A 21357-nucleotide genomic window follows, 5' to 3' on the forward strand; every position below is an offset into this window, starting at 1 on the left:
CATAAGGGGGATCACAAAGGTTTGTGTTACAAGTTCAAAGTATTTAGGGGCCTGGATTTTTTTTTAATACTCTTACTTTCCCCTTCTTAGAGTCAATACTACATATTGGAAATAAGGCAGAAGAACCGTAAGAGTTATGCAATGGGAATTAAGTCACTTGCCCAGGATCACACAGCTTAGAAGTGTCTGGGGAACAGACCTCCTGACTCCAAGTCTGGTTCTCTATTCATTGAGCCATCTAGTTAACTCCAGGCCCTGTGTTTTTTTTGATGACCCAAACTACATTTTGGCAGCAATGGTCCCAGAATGACTAGGACTCCAAAGAGAAATGAATGCAGACTATTAGGGTTTAGCTGATTTCCAAGAAGTGACTCTGTTTGAATGGTACAAAAGCTATCCTTTATTAATTCTTTTTATAGAAGTTATAGTTTTTATGAACCAGGGCAAAGCTGTTCTATTTTCTTAAGCTACTGAGTTAAAAGGAAGATGGTGAAAATTTTCAATTATATTAATTCCTGAAATGTTTTCATTTAGAAGCTTTTGCCAGCCTTCATTACAAAATATTAAAGAAATGGCTTGAGTTATTTTGTTTGTACAGTGAAAATAACTTTTAAGAAACATTATTAAGAGTTTTAATTTAGGGCTCCATGAATTGTTTAACATTGTCTAACAAAAGCATCTGGAGCTAATATTTTTTAACTGAACCCTGGAAACAGAATCAAAACAAATGTATTCCCCCTCAGATACTACCTTGGGTCCCCCTAAAAATGTGACATAAAAGAGCATTACAAAACAGAAATATTTGCATGTACATTTTAAGCATAACAGACAATTCTTGGACGGTTAACCTGACTTGCCATCCAAAGAATCCCAAAGCAAAAACTATACCCATAACTCACTTGCTGTAAAGAAGAATCCTGCGAGAACCCCGTTTCTTTAAAGTCAATTTCATCATCACTGGATGAATGAATATGGCAGGTTGTGACCTATGTGTAAAAACGGACATAACTATTTAATACCAGTAGTGAAATTGTCATTATGAAACAGGTACATTCAATTTTCTATTAAAATATATAAAAGAAAAGGCACAAATAGGTCAACCCAAACCAGGGGCTGATGAGAGCTAGAGCAATGTTAAACAAAAACATTGCCAACGAATCAACCCAATTCTTTTCACTGGTCTGATTGATGGACCACCCTGGCTTTATCTGTTTTCCATCATGACCTCCAGCAAGCAGCCTAGGAGAAACAGAATAAGTCTAACTTATTTGGATTTACTACCCAATAGGACCTTTCGCAGGGAAGCTTAGAATAAAAAAATGATATGTGGACTTAAGTTTATTGTCAAACAGCCCTCTTCCTAGTACCCACATGGTTGCATGGAAAACTGAAAGAGGCCCAATTCAAACCACTGCCAAGGGTTTAATGGCTTGTATAATAAGAAAAGCCTAGCTGTATGTGCACTTTTGTTCCAGTAGGGGAAAATCTACAATGGGGCTGACTTCAAGGATTAAGACATAGACCGTCACAGTCACATGGAAGCTGAGGATGGTCAGCTAAGGCCTGAGTTCAAATGAGCAAAAGATAAACTTGCTGTGTGCCTCTAAGGGTTCGAGGTTACAGCCTATCTCCAGTTAGCTGCACTATTAGCCTCATAGGAAGATTGCTTCTGCATTAACATGTGGCACAGGGGCTGGTCAGAGCACCCTACAGTTTATGTGAGAAGCCAAAGAAATAGTCCTAGGGAGAAGACCAACAACAACCCCAAAAGAAAAGGAGGAGAAGGGAGTGGCATTTGGTCAAATCTTGCATGGACCCACAGATTATCCGTCTCTCTCAAACACAGCATCCTTGTTATCACAGCACCATAACAGGAGGTAAATACAGAAGATTCAAGGTTTATTTGCCAGATCCCTCACAAAATAATAGTCAGCTGTCCATGACTGATCAATTGTCATAATGTTGGTGTATTTTGTACAATTAAATTGCATTAATGTGCCTGATAAAAAATACAAACCAAAGCTCACTCTGACTTCACAAAGATTTATTATCCAGAAAAACCTTAGGCTAATTCCCCCACCCCATAACAAATTAGGGAAGGAGGAAAGTTAGGCTTAACATCTATTCTCCATGAATATCATATAAGATGGACATAATATGTTATAAGTTATATGTCAACCCAAATAAAGGACAGGAAACCCAATGTCAGTGAGACTAGGGCAAAGGGCACAAGAAGCAAGACCTACTCACAAGTCTTTGAATATACTCTAAAAAAAGCTTTCTGATGACTTATTAACAAAGGGTGGAGCAGCTCTGTCCTTCTAGGAACTGCTCTCTCAAAGCCAAAACCCTCTTTTTATTTGCTCTTAAGCTTAAAAATGAACTGAATTCATCAAAAAAAAAAAACAAAAAACAAAAACCAACCTATAACTAACTTGATAGAGGAAAATCCTTGTATGGGTAGGGAAAACTCTAAGTAGCTCATCAGTATAAATCTCAAATCTGGGCCTACGAAGATCTGGGGAATAAAGTTCTCTATGTGCTCCCCTTAAGTGGAGTTATCTACCCCATGATTTCATGCACTGAAGCCTGGCATCAGGAACCCACTGAATGTTCTCAGCTTTTGTCAAATCACTGTAACAATGCCTAAACTAACAGTCCCCAATCATTCCCCCTGAAAGATCACATTTGTATCATGCAAAGTCAATACCAAGGGCACTGGGAAGCTTCCCACCTCACCAAGGACCAGGAGTATAGGCATGCTGAATAATTTAATAATCATCACAATAAAAAGTAACCAAATACAGTTTTGCTAGTGACAAGGGGCGGGGTGGGGTGGGGGTGGGGGTGGGGGGTGGCCAAATACCAAAAGGAAAAGGATCCTGAATGAACATTCATTCAGGGCAGGCCAATGTCTCTACCCAAACATGTGACTGGGGTCAGTCTTGCCTGTCTGTCTACCTGTAGGAGTTTTAAAAGGCTGGGTGGGTCACTTATTGGAGCCCCTGGGAATGATTCTAAAGTAACTTTTATTTTTTATTTTAAGTGGAAAAACTAAACTTCACTGACTTTAGTCTGTATTACAAAATTTTTACATGTTTCTTGTGGGAAGCATAATAATTGAAGCTTTTTTGTTTGAAATCCTTTGCCTCAGATGTTGAAATTAATTTATACTCTCAGAAAATACATGCTACTCTTCAACAGAAAAAATCAAATGGAAGAGAAGCCCAAACCTTGGGGGAGCTACTGACCCAAATGCTGCCTCACAGGTTGGAGACCAAAAAGAAGAAGGGAGCACAGAAGGAAGTGGAGTTTTCTTCCTTCAACTGGGGACACTTATAAATAGATTCCATTCACTTTATAGAATATCTTAATTTCAAACAATCCACCTGTACTGTTTTGTGAATTAAATCAGCTTTAAACTATTTTGCTGCCTTATTACCTGTAGGAAATGAAATTTCCTATTGCTTACTGAGATTAATCTTGTTTTTGAGGCCTTATTAATAGTTAACTAGAATTAGCTATAAATTCCTGTTTGAAACAAACAAAAATATGGAGTTCTCTGCTCCTTTCAGATGGAAAGGAATAGTCACATGTCCACCCCTTGTGGGAGAAAAGGTCAGCTGGATCACTGAACACTAATCTTACTTGAAATCTTACTGTGTGTATACAAGGTTATCTTATGGGCAAGATTATCTACAGGGTTACCTTATGTTAAAGGAAAAAACTTTGCAAACACTATGCTACTAGGGTTGCAGAGATGTACACCAAAACCCACAAAGAATTAATCTCCTTTGACAACTTCCCTATACTCTTCCCAACGAAGTAAAGATTTGAATTCCATTTTCCATAGAATTAAAATTTAGCTCCCTAAACAAAACTTCCATTTCCTGCAAAACCCAGACAGCCAGTAATTCTGAACTGCCCAGAACTTGGGCAGGGCACCACAGCTTGGTATGAAACTTCGAACATTACTGAGCAACTAGGAATCTTCCCCAGATGGACTAAGTCTGACTTCCTCAAAACATACGGAAGGTGCCCAGAATCTCCACGACAATGGTCACCATCATAGGGAATAATTCACGTCCTTGGCCATGCCACAGGGATGCTTTGGGGAATTACTGAGCTGAGTTCCTGTGTGTGCTTTCTGACAAGAATATAGGTCAGCCCACTCCCCATTTCTTAACAGTGACTTCTAATTAGCCATGCGAGTAAGCTAGGGCAGGCTGTTATGAGGGCCCAGAGGCTTGGGGACTTGCAACACTGAGATCTCCTGCTTCCCAGGGGGCTCTACACTGTGGAGATCTCATTTGAGGATGTAGAGACAGAAGAGAGCTTGGAAATATCTAGTCTGTGTTATGTCACAGTCAAATGAATTCACAGTAGTAAATGGACATCCAGGCTAAGCTGTGTTTTGCCCATTGTAAACTAGCAGGTGCCCTTAGGGAAAACTAAATTAAAATCACATCGAGTTAATCCCATGTCCAGGCAAAAAAACGGCATACAGTATGCCCCAAAGACCAATATAAATGATTATTACATTTTTTTAAAAATCACGTTCCCAAATAACCAAAAACAGAGTTGCCTACTTAAGTGTTTTCATTATATCAATAACCTAAAAACTGGAGTACTCCCCACCCATCCTACCTCTGAGGAGGCCATATTTTGGAGACAACTCCAGGAAATCCTGGGGTGTAGCAACCACCACCAAGATAAGGCCAATGGAGTTAGCTAGAGTTAAAAGAGGGCTTTAGAAAGTCCAGATAGAGCCCACCACCCCATAGCTGTAATAAAGCAAAAGGCCAGATGCTATACTCTGGTTTGGGGCTGGAAGGTGGTGGTAACCAGCCGAACACGGAGTTATAGCCTTGAGGATGTCTGCACTCAGATCGGTGTCTCAGGTAAATTCAAAGTTACAAATGGATGACAAGATGACAAACCTCAGAGGACAAGAACATAATGGATGCACCCCTCCCTGATAAATCAGAGGACTATGAGCATCTTGAAAGTAAAAAAAAAAAAGAGAAACAGTTAAGCTAGAATAACTTATGCTTTCTTCCATTTTTAACCAATTATTCTCTGGTTAAAAAATACTATAGGTCCCACCTAGACAGCAGGGCCTGGAGTCAGGAAGAAGTGAATTCAAATCTGGCCTCAGACACTGACTAGGTGTAGGACCCTGGGCAAGTCACTTCATCATTGCCTCAGTTTTCTCAACTGTAAAATGGGGATAAGATCAGCATCTATTTGAAGGGTTGTTGTGAGGACCAACTGAGATGGTATTTGTAAAGTGCTTAGCCAGGTGCAGGGCACAGAGTAGGCGCCATACAAATTCATGCTATGATTGTAGGTAGGGGGTCGCCCAGGTCAGAAAACAGCCACTTCCACCTCATCCAACGTACCAGGTCCACGGTGTTCCGTTTGTTCGTCTCGCCTAAAGAGCTGGTACAGAACGTCTCCCATCGCTCTCTGACATCGTCTGGAAGCTCTTTGAAATAGAGGGGAAAGAAGGAGTATCACCAGGTCGCCCTACTATGCACACACTCACTTAACGGGCTTTAGAAAGAGCAAATGGCCACCTAGGGCCATGCTCACACCATTCCGAGGTGCCCCCAGGCTCTGAGCCCTGGGATATTTCCAGGGAGAAGAGTGGAGAAAGCGGGCAAAGAGGGCGAGGAGTGTGAGCAGGTGCCAACCATCAAACCCCGGCCCTGGCATCTGCTACCCTCACTACACCGAGGCCACTGAAGATCCAGAGGAAGCAATAAATTCAACTGACAAATGTGGATCAAGGACACACAGAGCTCGGGGCCTGGAGTTTTCTCGTGTGTAAATGAGTGTACCAACAGCATCTCCCTCCCAAGGTTGTAGGGGAGCCAATGAGGTCCTTAATAAATGCCATTCCCTGCCTCTCCTCTCCACCCAACGGTCCCTGGGGTGACTCCCTTACTCAGGGAGCAGGAGGGCCCTCTGCAGTCCTTGTGTTGAACCCTCTCAGGGAAAGCCTCTTCCAGTCTAGTCAGGCTCCAGGGAAGGAGATGCCCACGGCACTCTCAGCCAGTCTAATGAATGAACAGGAAGCTCTGCCCTGATATCAAGACCAGATTTCATTGGCTGTATCCACAGTCCTCATCCCAGGATGATTTCTGCTCCTGACTCTCCCTCCCCTCATAGGCCCAAGGCACTATTATTTTCCTCCGGGGGGACTATGTTATTGTTGTGAACTTTGACTTGAATTTGAGCCTCATTTAGAACAAGAGACTACCCACCCCCCAGAATCCAGAGGGCAAACTTTTTGGAGAAGGCGTCATGAAGATGCCTGCAGAGACCACACACTGCACCAGAAGATCCAGAGTAAACTTTGAGATACCGAGAATTTGAGTGGGGGTGGGGAGTGGGGGATTTTAAATGCTTTTGTTTTGAATGTACACTCTTATGCCAAAGGGGACTGCCCCCTAATTGGATTTTGTCAATGCAACTATTATTGGTTTTGTTCCTTTTCCTTTTTATTTTCCTCTTATCCTCCAATTATTGAAATTTCCCTTTAAAAACTGTATTTGTATATACCTCTAGTTCAAGCTAGAAGTTAGTTATGTTTTTATGATCCATTGGGGAAACTGGTCTCCCAAAGGATCATGGGGGGGAGGGGGGGATGTATTGATTGGAATCTTGAACCCTGGTGACTGCATTTCCTAGAATCCCCTTTTCCCTTTTGTGTATGTATGTCATTACTTTTTTTTCATATTTAGCTTTGGTTCTTGATGGGCTCACCCTCTCTGGATCCAGGTGGAGGTGGGGGAGCAGCTCGCTGGGTTTTTCTAGCTTTCACTATCCCTTTGCTTCAAGTTGAATTTAATAAATAGTATCAAATATAATACTTGGAGTATTCGATATTAATTTTAATCTTTACAGCACAGATCTAGCCTCTGGGAGAGGCCAGGCTCCTGGGGGACCTTTCACAGACATTCAGAAAGGCTGATAACATGCTGACCAGCCACTTGGCAAGTACAGCGCTGGCCTCCCAGGAAGACGGATGCTTTTCCATCTGACCCAGGCCTAAGCCCACTTCAGAATAATGCAAAAACAGGGTCATAAAGGATCCTGAGGGTACTAAAATACTTCTCAAGACATGCTTTTTTTAAACGAGGGCTACAATCCCCTACCCTAGATCAAGCTGTCTGAAACCTCATCAATAACCATCTCACACAGCCATGACTTGTGGAGAAATCACACAGCAGATTCCCCAGGAAACAACACCAACTAGCCAAAATCAGAAACTATATGCTTAAAATAAAAATGGCAACCATGAAATAAAGCATTACATAGTTTTTACAGCATCTCAGAATAACTCAAAATGATCACATAATTTGAAGAGAATTAATATAAAAAACAACTATAAACAAATATCTACTAAGTTGTAATTGATGGAATTTGAGTTATTATTTATCAAGTTCTTATTTATTTTAAGCTAAACTTGCCTTTCACAATGGATAGAGCACTGGACTTGGAATCAGGAAGACTCAACTTTATGAGTTCAAATCTGGCCTCAGACACTTACTAGTTGGGTGACCCTGGGCAAGTCACTTGATTTCCTTATCTGTCAAATGAGCTAGAAAAGGAAATGACATACTAGTCCAGGATCTCTGTCAAAAAAAAAAAAACCCAAATAGGATCACAGAATCATTGAAAACAACTGAACAACAATAAACTGACCTTTAATCAGCTGTTGTACTAAAGTACTGTTTGGCCCCTTATCAGTACTATGTACAATACAGTTAGCAATCCTCGTTAAGTGGCCCATGTAACCATGTCGTCTTCCTCCTTCAGCCCTGAAAGAAAGAGGAGAATTAGGCACATCTCTACTGAAAATAGGCAGGAAACAGCGTGCTAAATGGAAAATATTTGGTAATTTTCCAATTCAGAAGCTGTTCCTTCCACCTGTCAAAAAATGAAAAATTTCAGAGGGAAAATACTTTTGGTAAATGGGTTTGAAGGCAAGAATCTGTTGTCTCAAAAACAAGACACATCAAAAAGTTTATTTAAAGAATGAAGAAGCTGCTGTAGAAGGCAATGCGGGACAAAATGAGAAGCCCCTCAGAGAGAGAGGACAGGGAAGGGCACCTCCGGTCACTTTATTCAATCAATTTGTTTTTTGATGGTTAAAACCATCTTCTCTAATGGAAAAAATCCTCAATGGTCACTGATGCACTTTTTTTGGGGGTGAAGCTACTGATTAAGTTAAACCAGAGCAGAGAAAAAATTCTGAGCAGGCACTAGTCAACTAATCAGAGATCCAACTAGTCAACTAATCAGAGAGGCCAACTCAAAGCACACTTACATATGACTACTCAATACTAAATCTTGTTTTCCAAAGGAGTTTGCATAACTCTTTTACATAGTTATCTAAGGAAAGTTTTTGTACCTATTAAAGCCAATTCAGGCATCAAGGATCTGACAGGGAGGATAAACATGTAGGTATCAAGGCCATAAAGTGCCAATACCTGCCTTTATCCCTGATCCCAGGGACTGTTGGGTCAGAAAAGCCAGTGTCCTGTTGTGCCTGACCTCTGGTAGGCTCCAGATCTAAAGTCACCCTAGGCCTTGTTGGTGAAGCTGTGTGCACAGTCTGCATTCAGGGAGATGCTCCCTTCTTCCCAGCACCCAAGGATATTTTTTGCATGACCCACCCCTCTATCCAGCCTCCCAAAAGCAAGATTTTCTCCCTCAACTCTCTTGGGTAATTCGGTGCTCAAAGACAGCTTAAATTTGCCCTCTGGGCACTTGAACTAGGAAAAGGTTAGCCAACTCTGCCCTAGGTGAATTCAGGTCTACCTGGACAGTTGGCTTTCCACATGTAAGCAAAGGATACGCTGGTTCCTCTCCCTCTTCTCCCTAATACTCCCAGGTAGCAAAGACCTGAGCCCATCCTTGTCCATTCTTCACACCTCAATGCCTTGAACTCTGACCCACAAGTGTGTGAGGCCCATGCACAGCCTTCAAGCCAATGGCTTCAGACACTGAGAGCTTTCTGGAATCACAGACCTGCTGGACTAGCTGAAATCACAAATCCAAATATATTTTCAACAGAAAAAAATTGGATTACTCACTGTTTTTTCTCATTCATTTCCCAGGCTTCAAGTATTCGTTCCACTAACTGGCACTTAAGAAACAGCTGGTTTTTTTTTTGTTTTTTTGTTTTTAAAGAAAGGAAGAAAGGAGAAATCTAGTTAGCACTGAAATGTGTTCCCCATAAAGCCATCCCTGCTTAGGAATGAAGCCATTTTAGTCACAGAATACTCCATGGAATCTAAACCTCCAACTAAGGAGAGGAGAGAATGTTAAAGCAAAACAAATGTGACTCCAAGCAATCATTCGGAGGCCCAAGACCCTACAACATAGATGGCCAACTACAACTTCCAGGCTTCTAATTTCACTAAGTCAAATGAATTTAGAAATTCCAAGAGAAAAACTTGCTTCTTTGGGGCTGAGAGCAATCTTATGTTGGATCAACTTTGAAAATCAAGCCAAGAAAGAGATTGGCCAAAATAATACTTACTATTCCTTTAGGAAAGAAGCTCTAGAGATAAATTAGAAACTACAGCTCTACCCTCCGTTTTTTTCAGGGCAGGAAAGCTAAGTAAACCAAGCCATGAAGACAAGAAGTTGACTTGATCTAGCTGAGATGTTTGTCAAATGACACGAAAATGACAAGAAAACAAACAAAAAATGCCCAATACTAATATAAAAGGACCACACAAGCAGACAGTGGAAGGAAGCCTCAGAAGGCCATCCCTGGATAGGCTGAGTTAGCCAAAGCTCAGGGAAGTTCTGGAAGAGGCCCAAATTAAGGGGACTCCAAGCCCTGAAATCTCACACAATGCTTCCTCATGTTCTTCTCAAATTCCCATAAAAAGGAGGTTCTGCTACAGAGGGAGGGCTGACGGGACGGTAAAAGGGCACTTACATGTCTTAGTAAAAGATTGTCCCCAGTGGAATCCTGATCACCAACGGTGCTGTTTTCTGGGCCCTCAAAAGGACTGGCAAGAATCAAGGCGATACAGATTTCGACTTGAGTGTGTAAGAAGTTATTCCAGGTATATTTGAAGAACATATCCTGCCAAAGAACAGAGCACAACTTAAAAACCTTTAGTTCATTCTACAACTACAGAGCTTACAACACAACTTCACAATCAGCAGCCATGGTATGTCTAAAGTGAAAATGTGGGGTCTCAGCAGAAAAGAGGACAACTCAAAATGACATTAAAAGAAACAATCAGCCTGGAGGGAATATATGTGTCTGCTCTATGGGGCTATGAGTATTTGAACAGTCTGAGGAGCAGGAAGCATGTGGCCATGATAAGCTCCCGACAGAATGGTTTCCAATGAGAGGCACACATGGGCACTCATGCACACAACACACGTCACGCCATCGCAGTGCCCAGTCTTCCTGAGCAGTAGGCTCATTTCCCACAGAGCTCCAGGTCTGCAGGTCTTACAGCATCAGCCAAAGGCATAAGACAAAGGAAAATGGGGAGCAACTTTGCCTGCTCACAGTCAGTCTGAGAGAGCCATGCTCTTGGGGGGGGGGGAGGGGGGAGAACGGGACTGACCAAAATAAGAAAGCCTCAGTCAAATTCTGACATTCCAATTAGGGACTGAAAACAATCCTACCAAAAGGACCACCATCAGCCTGAATTTAATGATGTTGCAAAATCGTATTTTTCTTCTGTGTGCTGAATAGCCAGAATTCTGTGGGCTCTGGCTAGTGTTCACTTTCTAGACAATACTAATTAGAATGAGAGAAGAAATCAGATCAGAGGATGAAGGTAAGAATGGCTCTTACTTACTCCCCACAATGAGGGAAGATGGAGAAAAAAGTCACATTTCTTACCCTTTTATTAATAAGGTAGCATCAATGACACAATCTTAATTCCATTTTTTTGTGCTAATACGCTTTTGAAAATGAGATCATACAAAGTCTTTCTTTTCCACTATACCTGATATCAATATTAAATCAAGTGAAATGATATTTCTCAAGCTCTTCTGAGTTAAGTAAAGAAAACAAACAACAAGGGGCCAGGTAAGTGGCTCAGTGGTTAGAGCCAGGACTAGAGATGAGAGGTCCTGGGTTCAGCTGTGTGTCACTTAACCACTCTTCTGCCTTGGAATCAATACACAGTACCGATCCTAAGACAGAAGATATGGGGCTAAAAAATACAGAAATAATGGACAATTTCCATGTGAACCTCCCTGGCCTAATAAGCACATCAATTCATCAACCAACCAGCATCAGGAAGCATATGGCTGGAGGGATCTGAAGGCAAGAAGGAGATAGCCCCTGCCCCCAAGAAACTTCTTTTCTATTAAAGGAGTCAGCATGTCTACACACAAGTCCATACAAATAAATATATTGTCCTTTGGGAGGACCAATCTCTAGCAAAGGACGGAATGAGGAATGGCCTTATGCTGGATAGGGCACTGGGGCTAAACTTGAGAGCAAAAGAGGGATCAGAAGACATGGGGAATGCATTCCAGGCATGGGGAGCAGCCAGTGCAAAGACATTTGGGGGGGGGGGGGGGGATTTAATATTTATAAAGGCATTATGGGCAAAACACACCAAGAAAGTCACTGTGGCTGTATTACTGAATGTGTGAAGCAGTTATGTAGGAGAAGTCTGGAAAGCCTAGGTGGAGCCAAGTTAGGAAGGGCCTCATATGCCAAATGAGGAGTCTGTGTGTCTGCATGGGACAGGAGAAGCACTAGGGTTCATATAAGAAAGAGGTGACCGAGGGACTGTGATTCAGAATCAATTCTTTGGATATGTGGAACACAGAATGGACAAGGAAGGAATGAAAAGTCAGGGAGATGATGGGGGTTCTAAAGGAGGCTGATGACGGTCATGAGTAGAAAGTAGGGGAATTGAAGCCAGTGATGATGTGGAGGGAGAGAAGACCAAAAGAGCAGCAAAGGAATTCTGAGAGAAGGCTCCACTCACATCCTTTCCCTTCTTATTCCTCTGCCAGATTTGATTCTGCAAATCTAAACTGAACACAAACTAAACAACTTCCCTTGAACATGACAGACAAGCTAACAGAGGGGAAAGAAAGCTGTGGAAAGCAAAGCTTTCCCCATGCTTTCCTTGGAATACTCTCATGTGGCCAATTTCCATTTCAAGTAAAATGGACAGAAAACCTTGAGATCCAGGATCCAAGAGCAGAGTTGAATCAAGCCATGTGGGCCAAGAAGAGAAGACGGCGAGAGCCCTTACCAGGATCACACCGATGCTGTTCAGTTCCATGAGGTCCACATTGACACTGTTGGTGTTTGTCTGCAGAAGGCTCGAGATCAGCCTGATCACGTTTAAGCGGGTGTTTCCCACTGGGGGGTCCAACACACCCCAGGTTGTCTTCATAACACTTTTCTGAAAAGAGAAGAACAGTCTTGACCCCACCTCAGCATATTATTTCCCTTAAGCTGATTTGGGCATAAACTGGCTCTAATTTTTCAAAGCAAAAATCATCTTCAGGCCAGGATTGGCAGCCTCAGGTAATTTCCAACAAGCTCATTTACATGGTCACATGGCCATCAACTTAGATCCGAGGTCCTGAAAAAGACCACAGAGCCACTTGACTATTTCAAGCAAAAAGCTGCTATCATGTTCTAAGATTAAAAGTCACCTAATCCAACCCCTCATTTTGAAGAAGAAAAAAGGGATATGATTTCTGAAAGTTCCAAACAGCAATCTAGAGATCCTACAGGTAAACTGGAAAAAGTTAACATAGAACATAAAATAGAACATAAGGCAAGAGGAGGTCTATTCCAAGTAGGATTGTTTGTTGTTCCACCAAAAACAGGCAGGAAGAGCCAATCAGTGGTCCTCTCAACCTCTCTCCCCACTGTGCCTTGCTATTGGTATCCATGGAAATGGCTTATACTCACAGTAGGCCTGGCTGTCACACAGGCTGATCCCTAATCTAGAACCACTTACAGGCTGCCCTCAGTCCTGGCACAAGCTACATTGAGCACCTTACAAAAAATGAGTATAAAAGAACATGCAGAAAAAAAGACATCTGATATTAGCAGGATACCATGTAGAATGCCGGATTAAAACTACTACCACTGACTTCTATAGCACAAGAAGCTGGAAAACCTCAGAAGGAATATTTATTCTAAAAGGCATAGACTTGGGGCAGTTAGGTGGCTCTGTGGACTGAGTCAGGCATGCAGAGGAGAGGTTCTAGGCTCAACTTGGGCTCTTTAGACACTTTCTAGCTATATCCCCTGGGCAAGTCACTTAACCCTCATTGCCTACCCCTTCTTCCCTCTCTTGTGCCTTAGACACCAAATCACAGTATTGATTCCTAGACCAAAGATAAAAGTTGACATTTTTTTAAAAAGGCATAGTTTGAAACTGAAAGGCCCATGTTAAGAGTATTTTAAAATTATTTTTAATAGAACCATTTCCAAAATACAGGTCAGTTGAAAGGGAAAGAAATCTGTATTTTAACTACTTATATTAGCTACCAATAATCAATTCCCAATAACGCCCACTGAAAATCTCTAGGCCCTGGAAGCCATTCAAAGAGTCTACCACAAGGCTAGCTTAGACCAAAGTGACTTTTTGGTAGTCAGGTCACCTTCTCTGTCCCAAAGAACAATTTAATTATTCCAAGACATGCTTGAGAGAAAATTCCCAAGCCTGGGACAACTGAGGCAGCCTCTCTATCAATACTTCAGAAGGTACATGCATCCCTACTGGAATATCCCCGTAGAGCCTAAGGCTTACACAGTGACCTGAACCACTTTAGGGAGTTATGCCAGCTCCTGTGGCTTGGAGTGTACCCTCACCATTCATTCCCAAAGAAAGAGCTTAATTAGGCAGGTAAAAAAAATGAAAACTCTTCAAGTTCATGCCTCTTCAAAGACTGTCAGCTTTCTAATCTCACAGATGAGAACCAAACTCACCAAAATGTGCCAAGAATTATTTTTGAGGCATTATCACATATATATCCAATTGGTTCTTGGAGAGGGAAAAAAAACAAGCAAACCTTCAAAAGTAGGAAATGTGCTCATTTCATTCTAAGACTCTCCAATTCCACCAATTAAGATAACATATAGTATACCATAGAGCCAATCAGAAATTAGGGAGCTCTGTTTCGAGAGCAATCAGAATGGCAGCTGTCAGGGTGTTCCTCATGATTCAAAGTTAGATAATTTTTAGTGTGTTTACTCAGACCTAATTACAGGAAAAATAAGTGAGTTTATGAAAACAAGATTTCCCAATAGGTAGTAAGATCAGAATTTTAATAAGCTGACCAATTTCTCTTATGATCAGGAACTTACCTTGGGTGGCTCAAGCAGGAGTTCATGAAAAGCTGAAAGTCTTCCTCTTATAGCTTCTAAAACACTTTTGTTGACTGAATATGCTGAGTGACTCATGCCTGGTGGGCAGATTTCTATATGGCCTTCAAATCTTAAAACAAAGCAAATTCATTTGTCTACAATTTTAAAGCAAATCATTCAGTTCCTTGAAAGAGGAAATTAAAATATGATCAACAGCTTCCTATTTATATCTAAGATTGAGCTATTATATAATAAGTTTGAAGGTAGGAGTGGGGTGGGCTCAGCAGATATTCAATGCAATCAACAGTAAGCAAATTGTGTAGTTCTTCCCTTTTCTATGCCAAAAGGCAGTCATACTTCCAGAGCTACACTCCATGGCTAGTCTAATCAATCAAAAAGCATTTATTTAGCACCTACTATGTGCCTGGCATTGGGGACTGCAGCTAATTTGCAGCTAACAAACAAAACAAACCCAATTTCCAATGGGCTTACGTTCTAAAATATTCAACAAATAATTTTTCCAAAGTACAGAGTAGAGAAAGAGGAGCAAAAAAAAAGTCTATGACATCAAGTAGCTTATATGTTCCTAGTGCTGAGGGCTCTAAGGCAGTCTCAGAGACAGAAGTCATCTTATGGAGGAAAAGAGCAAGAATCATGAAGAGACTGACGAAGGAAACTTGGAGGAAGAGCTCCTGAGCACTAAGGCAGAATGGGGAAAAAAGGAAGGTCTCCCAGTCCACTTATTCTAACTCCCAACTCTGTGAGGGCCACAGAAGGAGCTGCTGACTTCCCTGGGGGATTCAGGTGCTTCAAGCCACTGTAAGAGCAGGTAAGACAGCATCACTACTATAGGGTATGGGAAATGTAAACTCCGTCATGCTGCTCCTTAGCTGATAATGTTTACCAACACTTTAGACATTTCCCCCTAGTGTTTGATATTTCTAAACTATTCTAAATGATGACTGCTGAGGGTACAAAAGCATGACTTCATCAAACTCTCCTTTCAAGATGACAAAGATGAGATTTGAGACTTGGGTATTGCCATCACGAAATTGTTCAGAAATCCTAAAGGCAGATTACAAAAGCTCCTCGAAATAGTCTTAAAATGTTCTGAAAATCTACTTTCCCATAAACTCATATAATCATCAGTATATTTATATTTTATCAGCAAGACACAAGAAGAGATAGAAATTACCTTCAAAAGAGCTATAGACAGTACAAAATACTTCGGAGTCTGGTTGCCAAGGCACTACAGAAACTACATAAAACATTAGCCACCTAATTAAAGACAGATCTGAAGAATTCTAATCATGGGTCAGTCAAGCCAATATAATAGAAATAAAACAAATGTACATAATATAATAAAAATGCCAATATTACCTTAAATAATTTATTTACTCAGGGTCATGTCAATCAAACTACTAAAGGAATTATTTATAGAGCTAGAAAAAAATAAATCATCTGGAGGAACAAAGGGTCAAAGATATCAAAGGAATCAATGAAAAATAGGAAAGGGAGTACGGGTCTAGCAGTCAGTTCTCTAACTACACTACATAGTTGTAATCAGCACAACAATCTGCTCCTAGGTAAGAAACAGAGAAGTCAATCAATGGAACAGATTATCTACACAGAAACAAATGAACACAGTGACCTGGTGTTTATTAAACCCTAAGATCCCATACAATTCACCATTCAACAGAAACTATATATAGAATGACATTTCAACCTTTGACAAAATAAAATACCTAGGAATCTATCTCCCGAGACAAACACAGGAACTATATGAACACAACTATATGAACACTCTCCTCACAACTAAAACTAGACTTGAACAATTGGAAAAACATTAACTGCTCATGGGTAGGACGAGCCAATAGAATAAAAATGACCATCCTTCCCAAACTCATTTATCTATTTAGTGCCATACCCATTGAACTTCCAAAAAAAATTTTTTGCTGATTTAGAAAAAACCATAACAAAGTTCATTTGGAAGAACAAAGGATCAAGGATATCCAGGGAAACAATGAGAAAAAAAATACAAAGGAAGGGGGCCTTGCAGTCCCAGATCTCAGACTATATTATAAAGCAGTGGTCATTAAAACAATTTGGTACTGGCTAAGAGACAGAAAGGAGGATCAGTGGAATAGAATCAGGGTAAGTGACCTCAGCAAGACAGTATACGACAAACCCAAAGATCCCAGCTTTTGGGACAAAAATCCACTATTTCATAAAAACTGCTGGGAAAATTGGAGGACAGTGTGGGAAAGATTAGGTTTAGATCAACACCTCACACCCTACACCAAGATAAATTCAAAATGGGTGAATGACTTGAACATAAAGAAGGAAACTATAAGAAAATTAGGCGAACACAGAATAGTACACGTCAGACCTTTGGGAAGGGAAAGATTTTAGAACCAAGCAAGACTTAGAGTCACAAAATGCAAAATAAATAATTTGGAATACATCAAATTAAAAAGGTTTTGTACAAACAAAACCAATGTAACTAAAATCAGAAGGAAAGCAACAAATTGGGAATCAATCTTCATAAAAACCTCTGACAAAGGTTTAATTACTCAAATTTACAAAGAGCTAAATCAATTGGACAAAAAATCAAGCCATTCTCCAATTGACAAATGGGCAAGGAACATGAACAGGCAGTTCTCAGCCAAAGAAATCAAAACTATTAATAAGCACATGAAAAAGTGCTCTACATCCCTTATAATCAGAGAGATGCAAATCAAAACAACTCTGAGGTATCACCTCACACCTAGCAGATTGGCTAACAGCTGTAAACCTCAAATTTCCTTAGACTTATAAATGTTGGAAATTTCACCACTGGGATATTTCATACTTGGAAAATTTCTTACTGATAGTCTATTGGAATGGGAACTCCATTGGCATGGGAGGTTCCTTCTCTTCCCTTCTTAAGATTACTTTAGGACAGAAACCCTTTGCTGAACAATGGAAAGGACTTTGACCTATGCTTAAGCATAGAACAGGAATTTCTTTGAGTCTTGATTGATTTTAGAATTGATACAATGGAGATACTTGGAATAAATCTCCACCCTATTCAGTCCTAATAGGATTGAGTAAGGGCTGCAGCCTAGATCAAAATTTAATTATTCCAATCTCTACCATACTCAAGTTAACAGGATTTAGAAAGGGCTGTAGCAAAGGAGTAAAGATTTAATCTTTTGAAAATATAACCTTCAAGAGACATGTGCAAAAGCCAGAAACCGCTGGGCGGTCCTGGGTTAAGCTAGAGCCTCCATTGACAGGGAAATTGATGAACAGGGATTGGTAGATGTGAGGACTGAGGGGAGGCAACTTGGAGGGTTTCCTTAAAGATAGGGGGTCTGAAGTCTCGGGGAGGGATGTTGTTGAGGTTTTGGTCGGTGTGGTTCCTGGGCTCTGAGAAGGCTTGCTCTGAAGGAAGCTGAAGGTGGGGGCCTCTGAGACTGTTTCTCCATTTTGGACACGTGAGTAATAGGGACTGATCTCTTTTCTTTGCCCCAGCTATCTAAGGGCTTGGGCCTTTTGGCCCAGCCTAAACAGAAGGGGTATTTAAGCCCTATTCCCTTCTCTCCCTTTTTCTCTCTCTCTATCTCTAATTCCTTTCTTACTCCTATTGTAATTAAACTCCAAAAAAGGCTGACGGCTGACTTGAGTTTTTCATTTAGGAATTACATAGCTGATTCCTTGGCGACCTTAAATTAATATATATATCAGTCTTTTAAAGTGATTCCCTTGTAACACAGGACAGCTATGGAAAGTAATGAATGCTGGAGGGGATGCGGCAAAGTAGGGACACTAAATCATTGCTGGTGGAGTTGTGAATTAATCCAACCATTCTGGAGGGCAATTTGGAACTATGCCCAAAGGACTCTAAAAGACTGTCAGTCCTTTGAGCCAGCCATAGCACTGCTGGGTCTGTACCCCAAAGAGATAATAAGGAAAAAGACTTGTACAAGAATATTCATAGCTGCACTCTTTGTGGTGGCCAAAAATTGGAAAACGAGGGGATGCCCTTCAATTGGGGAATGGCTGAGCACATTGTGGTGTCTGTTGGTGATGGAATACTATTGTGCAAAAAGGAATAATAAAGTGGAGGAGTTCCATAGAGACTGGAACGACCTCCAGGAAGTGATGCAGAGTGAGAAGAGCAGAACCAGGAAATCATTATACACAGAGACTGATACACTGTGGTACAATCGAAGGTAATGGACTTCTCCATTGGTGTCAATGCAATGTCCCTGAACAATCTGCAGGGATCTAGGAGAAAAAGCACTATCCACAAGCAGAGGACAAACTGTGGGAGTAAAAACACCGAGGAAAAGCAACTGCTTGACTACATGGGTGGAGGGGATATGACTGAGGAGAGACTCCAATTGAACACTCTAATGCAAATACCAACACGGAAATGGGTTCGAATCAAGAACACATGTGATAGCCAATGGAATCATGCGTCGGCTATGGGAGAGGTGGGGGAGGAAAAGAAAATGATCTTTGTTTCCAAGAAATAATGTTTGGAAATGACCAAATAAAATAATGTTTAAAAAAATTCCTTAGTGGTTGAACAATTTGAATCTGGAATTAATTGAATTTGGTCAAATTTTAGTGTTTTTATTCTCCTATTGACCAACTATGGAGTTTTGTGCTAAACTGTTAATCAATTTTACATTGGTTACTCAAATTTTTCCTGCAAATCTTTTATCTGATTTCTTTAAAAATTAAATTTTATCTTTAATAAAAAAAAAGAATGACATTTCATATTACATACAAAGAAAATTTTAAATAAGGACACAGACATAAAGAGTAAGCAAACCAGAGGAGCATGGAAGAAATCATCTAGCAAATAAATCTAGGGCTGGGTAAAGAGTTCAAACCAAACAACAGATAAAACCGATGACTCTGACTACATAAAAATTTTAAAGTTTCTGCACAAATAAATCAAATACAGCTAAAATAAGAATAAGAAACTGAGGAAGAAAAAATCTTTGTAGTAAATTTTCTGATAAAAGCCTCATTTCAAGTCAAAAGTAGAAGGCAGGTAAGCTCTGGGCTATGACTATATCTACTCTAGTATCCCTCTAAGATCCTTGTCTGCCCTTCTACACATTCTTTGTTATACTAAAATATGGGGAAGTAGCAGTGAGGTGCTCAGTGGATAGAGCCAGACATGGAGATGGGAGGTCCTGGTTTCAAATTACTTCAGATACATATCCAAGCTGGGCAAGTCATTTAACCCCAATTGCCTAGACCTTAGTCAGAATCAATACTTCGAATTGATTCTAAGACAGAAGGTAAGGATTTTAAAAAAGGTATGGACTAAGGATGAGTGATTTGTAACCCTTCTTATCATATATGTATCTCCTGAAGACAAAGTGGTAGTTCAGCCATACCCAGGATAAGAAATCCTGCTTCAAACACTTAGTAACCAGGTGACTCGGGGCAAATCATTGCCCTCTTCTCAGACTCAGTTTCTGCATCTTTAAAATAGGAACAGAAATAGCACCTATCTCAAAACAGCTAAGTAAGAGCTATTATTACTGAATGATTCAAGATGAAACATTAACATTTCTGTTGTCCTTATGACCACTAGACATAGGTACAAACACTTCCCAAACTGCAATTCAAAGAAAGGATTTTTAACCAAACAAGGATAGAGATAAAATATATGATTGATCATTCTGAGTCCATGAAATTGAAAAGCTTTTATATGAATAAAAGTGATGTAATTAGGGTCCAAAATATATAGAAATATGTAAGAACAAAATCCATTTTGCAATAGATAAGAGGTAAAAAGATATTCTCAACAAAATTGCTATTAAGAACCATATAAAAATTATTAATGGAAACTTTTATTAAGCCTCTATTAAAGGATGCTCTAATCCTCGGTAAGAGGAATGCAAATTATAAGAACCCAAACAGCATCTCTTGGGGACCCTGGGCTGGCTCCTGGGGTGCTGGCCTGTTCTCTCTTATGTAAGTGGTTTGAAAACAAAAGCTGATCCATAAAGACTAAAGGGAAAGAAAGAATGAAATCAAGAACATCAAGCATCCTTCAGAAAGAAGTTAGACAAAAGCCTTACGTTGGCCGTCTCGTCTCCAGCAAAGTCAGCAGGATCTGGATCGCACTGACAATCGCAGACTCATTCTTCTCCTTGTGAAAAATATTGGACAGAAGCTGTTCAATAATCTCCTGCCTGGGGAACAAGAAGGACAGTTGAGTCTCTGACTGTGGTGCTGACCTGGGGGGGGGGGGGGGCTTAAAACCCCCTGGAAGAGGGTCAGAGGCAGTAAGGTCACCGTCTGGCCCACCAAGGGCTGCTGATGCTTCTGTCATCGTGAGCTACCCAGCCCCAACAGACCTGCAACAGGAAAACCACCCCAGTAATAGCATGAGGATGCTGGCACAGATTTTCCCTCAAAACATCACTAAAGGTGAGGCAATGGTGGTGAAGTGACTTACCCAGGATCACCCAACTAGGAAGTATCTGAGGCCAAGTTCTGAACCCAAAATCTCCCAGTCTCTAGGCCTGGCTCTCAATCCACTGAGCCACCACCGTGCCCACTAAAACATCATTTCTTTTAGCTCTGAAATGTAATGGCTCACCCCTTTACAGCAGTACATCTAAAGAATAAATTAAGGGTTTGGGTAAACCCTAAGTGTAAGTGTTTTTAAAGTATTTGATACCTCAGTGTTCACTCCTCAAGTGGAAAACCAACATTCTCTTACCCATCAAACATTGTACAAAAGGGTGATGGCATTTTCACAAATGCCTCAAATGCTATAAAACATGGGTTCAAATCCTGCCTCTGGTCATGAATGGAACTTGATGCTCCCTGGGTTCATCTGTAAAATGGGGCCAAGGTCATTGTGAGATCCTATGAGTTGAGTCACCAATGTGGACAACGCCTGGAAAGCCCTAGGTCATCTTTAAGAACACTGTCAGCCTTTTTCACTCATTGGCACCTACAACAGACAGAATGAATCCTCCTCAGAGCACCTT

At 40.8% G+C, this 21357-nt stretch overlaps 1 protein-coding gene across 4 annotated transcripts in view; it reads right to left on the reverse strand.

Annotated features, from left to right (window-relative positions):
• PPP6R3 (protein phosphatase 6 regulatory subunit 3) overlaps positions 1-21357 on the reverse strand; it is a 101694-nt gene that overhangs the window by 19429 nt on the left and 60908 nt on the right. For 3 of the 4 annotated variants that reach the window (XM_056801184.1, XM_056801183.1, XM_056801182.1), the window contains exons 11-18: positions 20437-20550; positions 14345-14474; positions 12270-12422; positions 9965-10114; positions 9108-9172; positions 7714-7829; positions 5403-5488; positions 900-986 (exon numbers count right to left, since the gene is read on the reverse strand). In XM_056801184.1, coding sequence (XP_056657162.1) covers positions 900-986; positions 5403-5488; positions 7714-7829; positions 9108-9172; positions 9965-10114; positions 12270-12422; positions 14345-14474; positions 20437-20550 — 901 coding nt within the window. The remainder of the gene's footprint in view (positions 1-899; positions 987-5402; positions 5489-7713; positions 7830-9107; positions 9173-9964; positions 10115-12269; positions 12423-14344; positions 14475-20436; positions 20551-21357) is intronic. The other variant, XM_056801185.1, reaches the window with a different exon arrangement.

Source organism: Monodelphis domestica, chromosome 6 (genome assembly GCF_027887165.1).
Source record: "Monodelphis domestica isolate mMonDom1 chromosome 6, mMonDom1.pri, whole genome shotgun sequence".
In the NCBI taxonomy this organism is placed as follows: Eukaryota; Metazoa; Chordata; class Mammalia; order Didelphimorphia; family Didelphidae; genus Monodelphis; species Monodelphis domestica.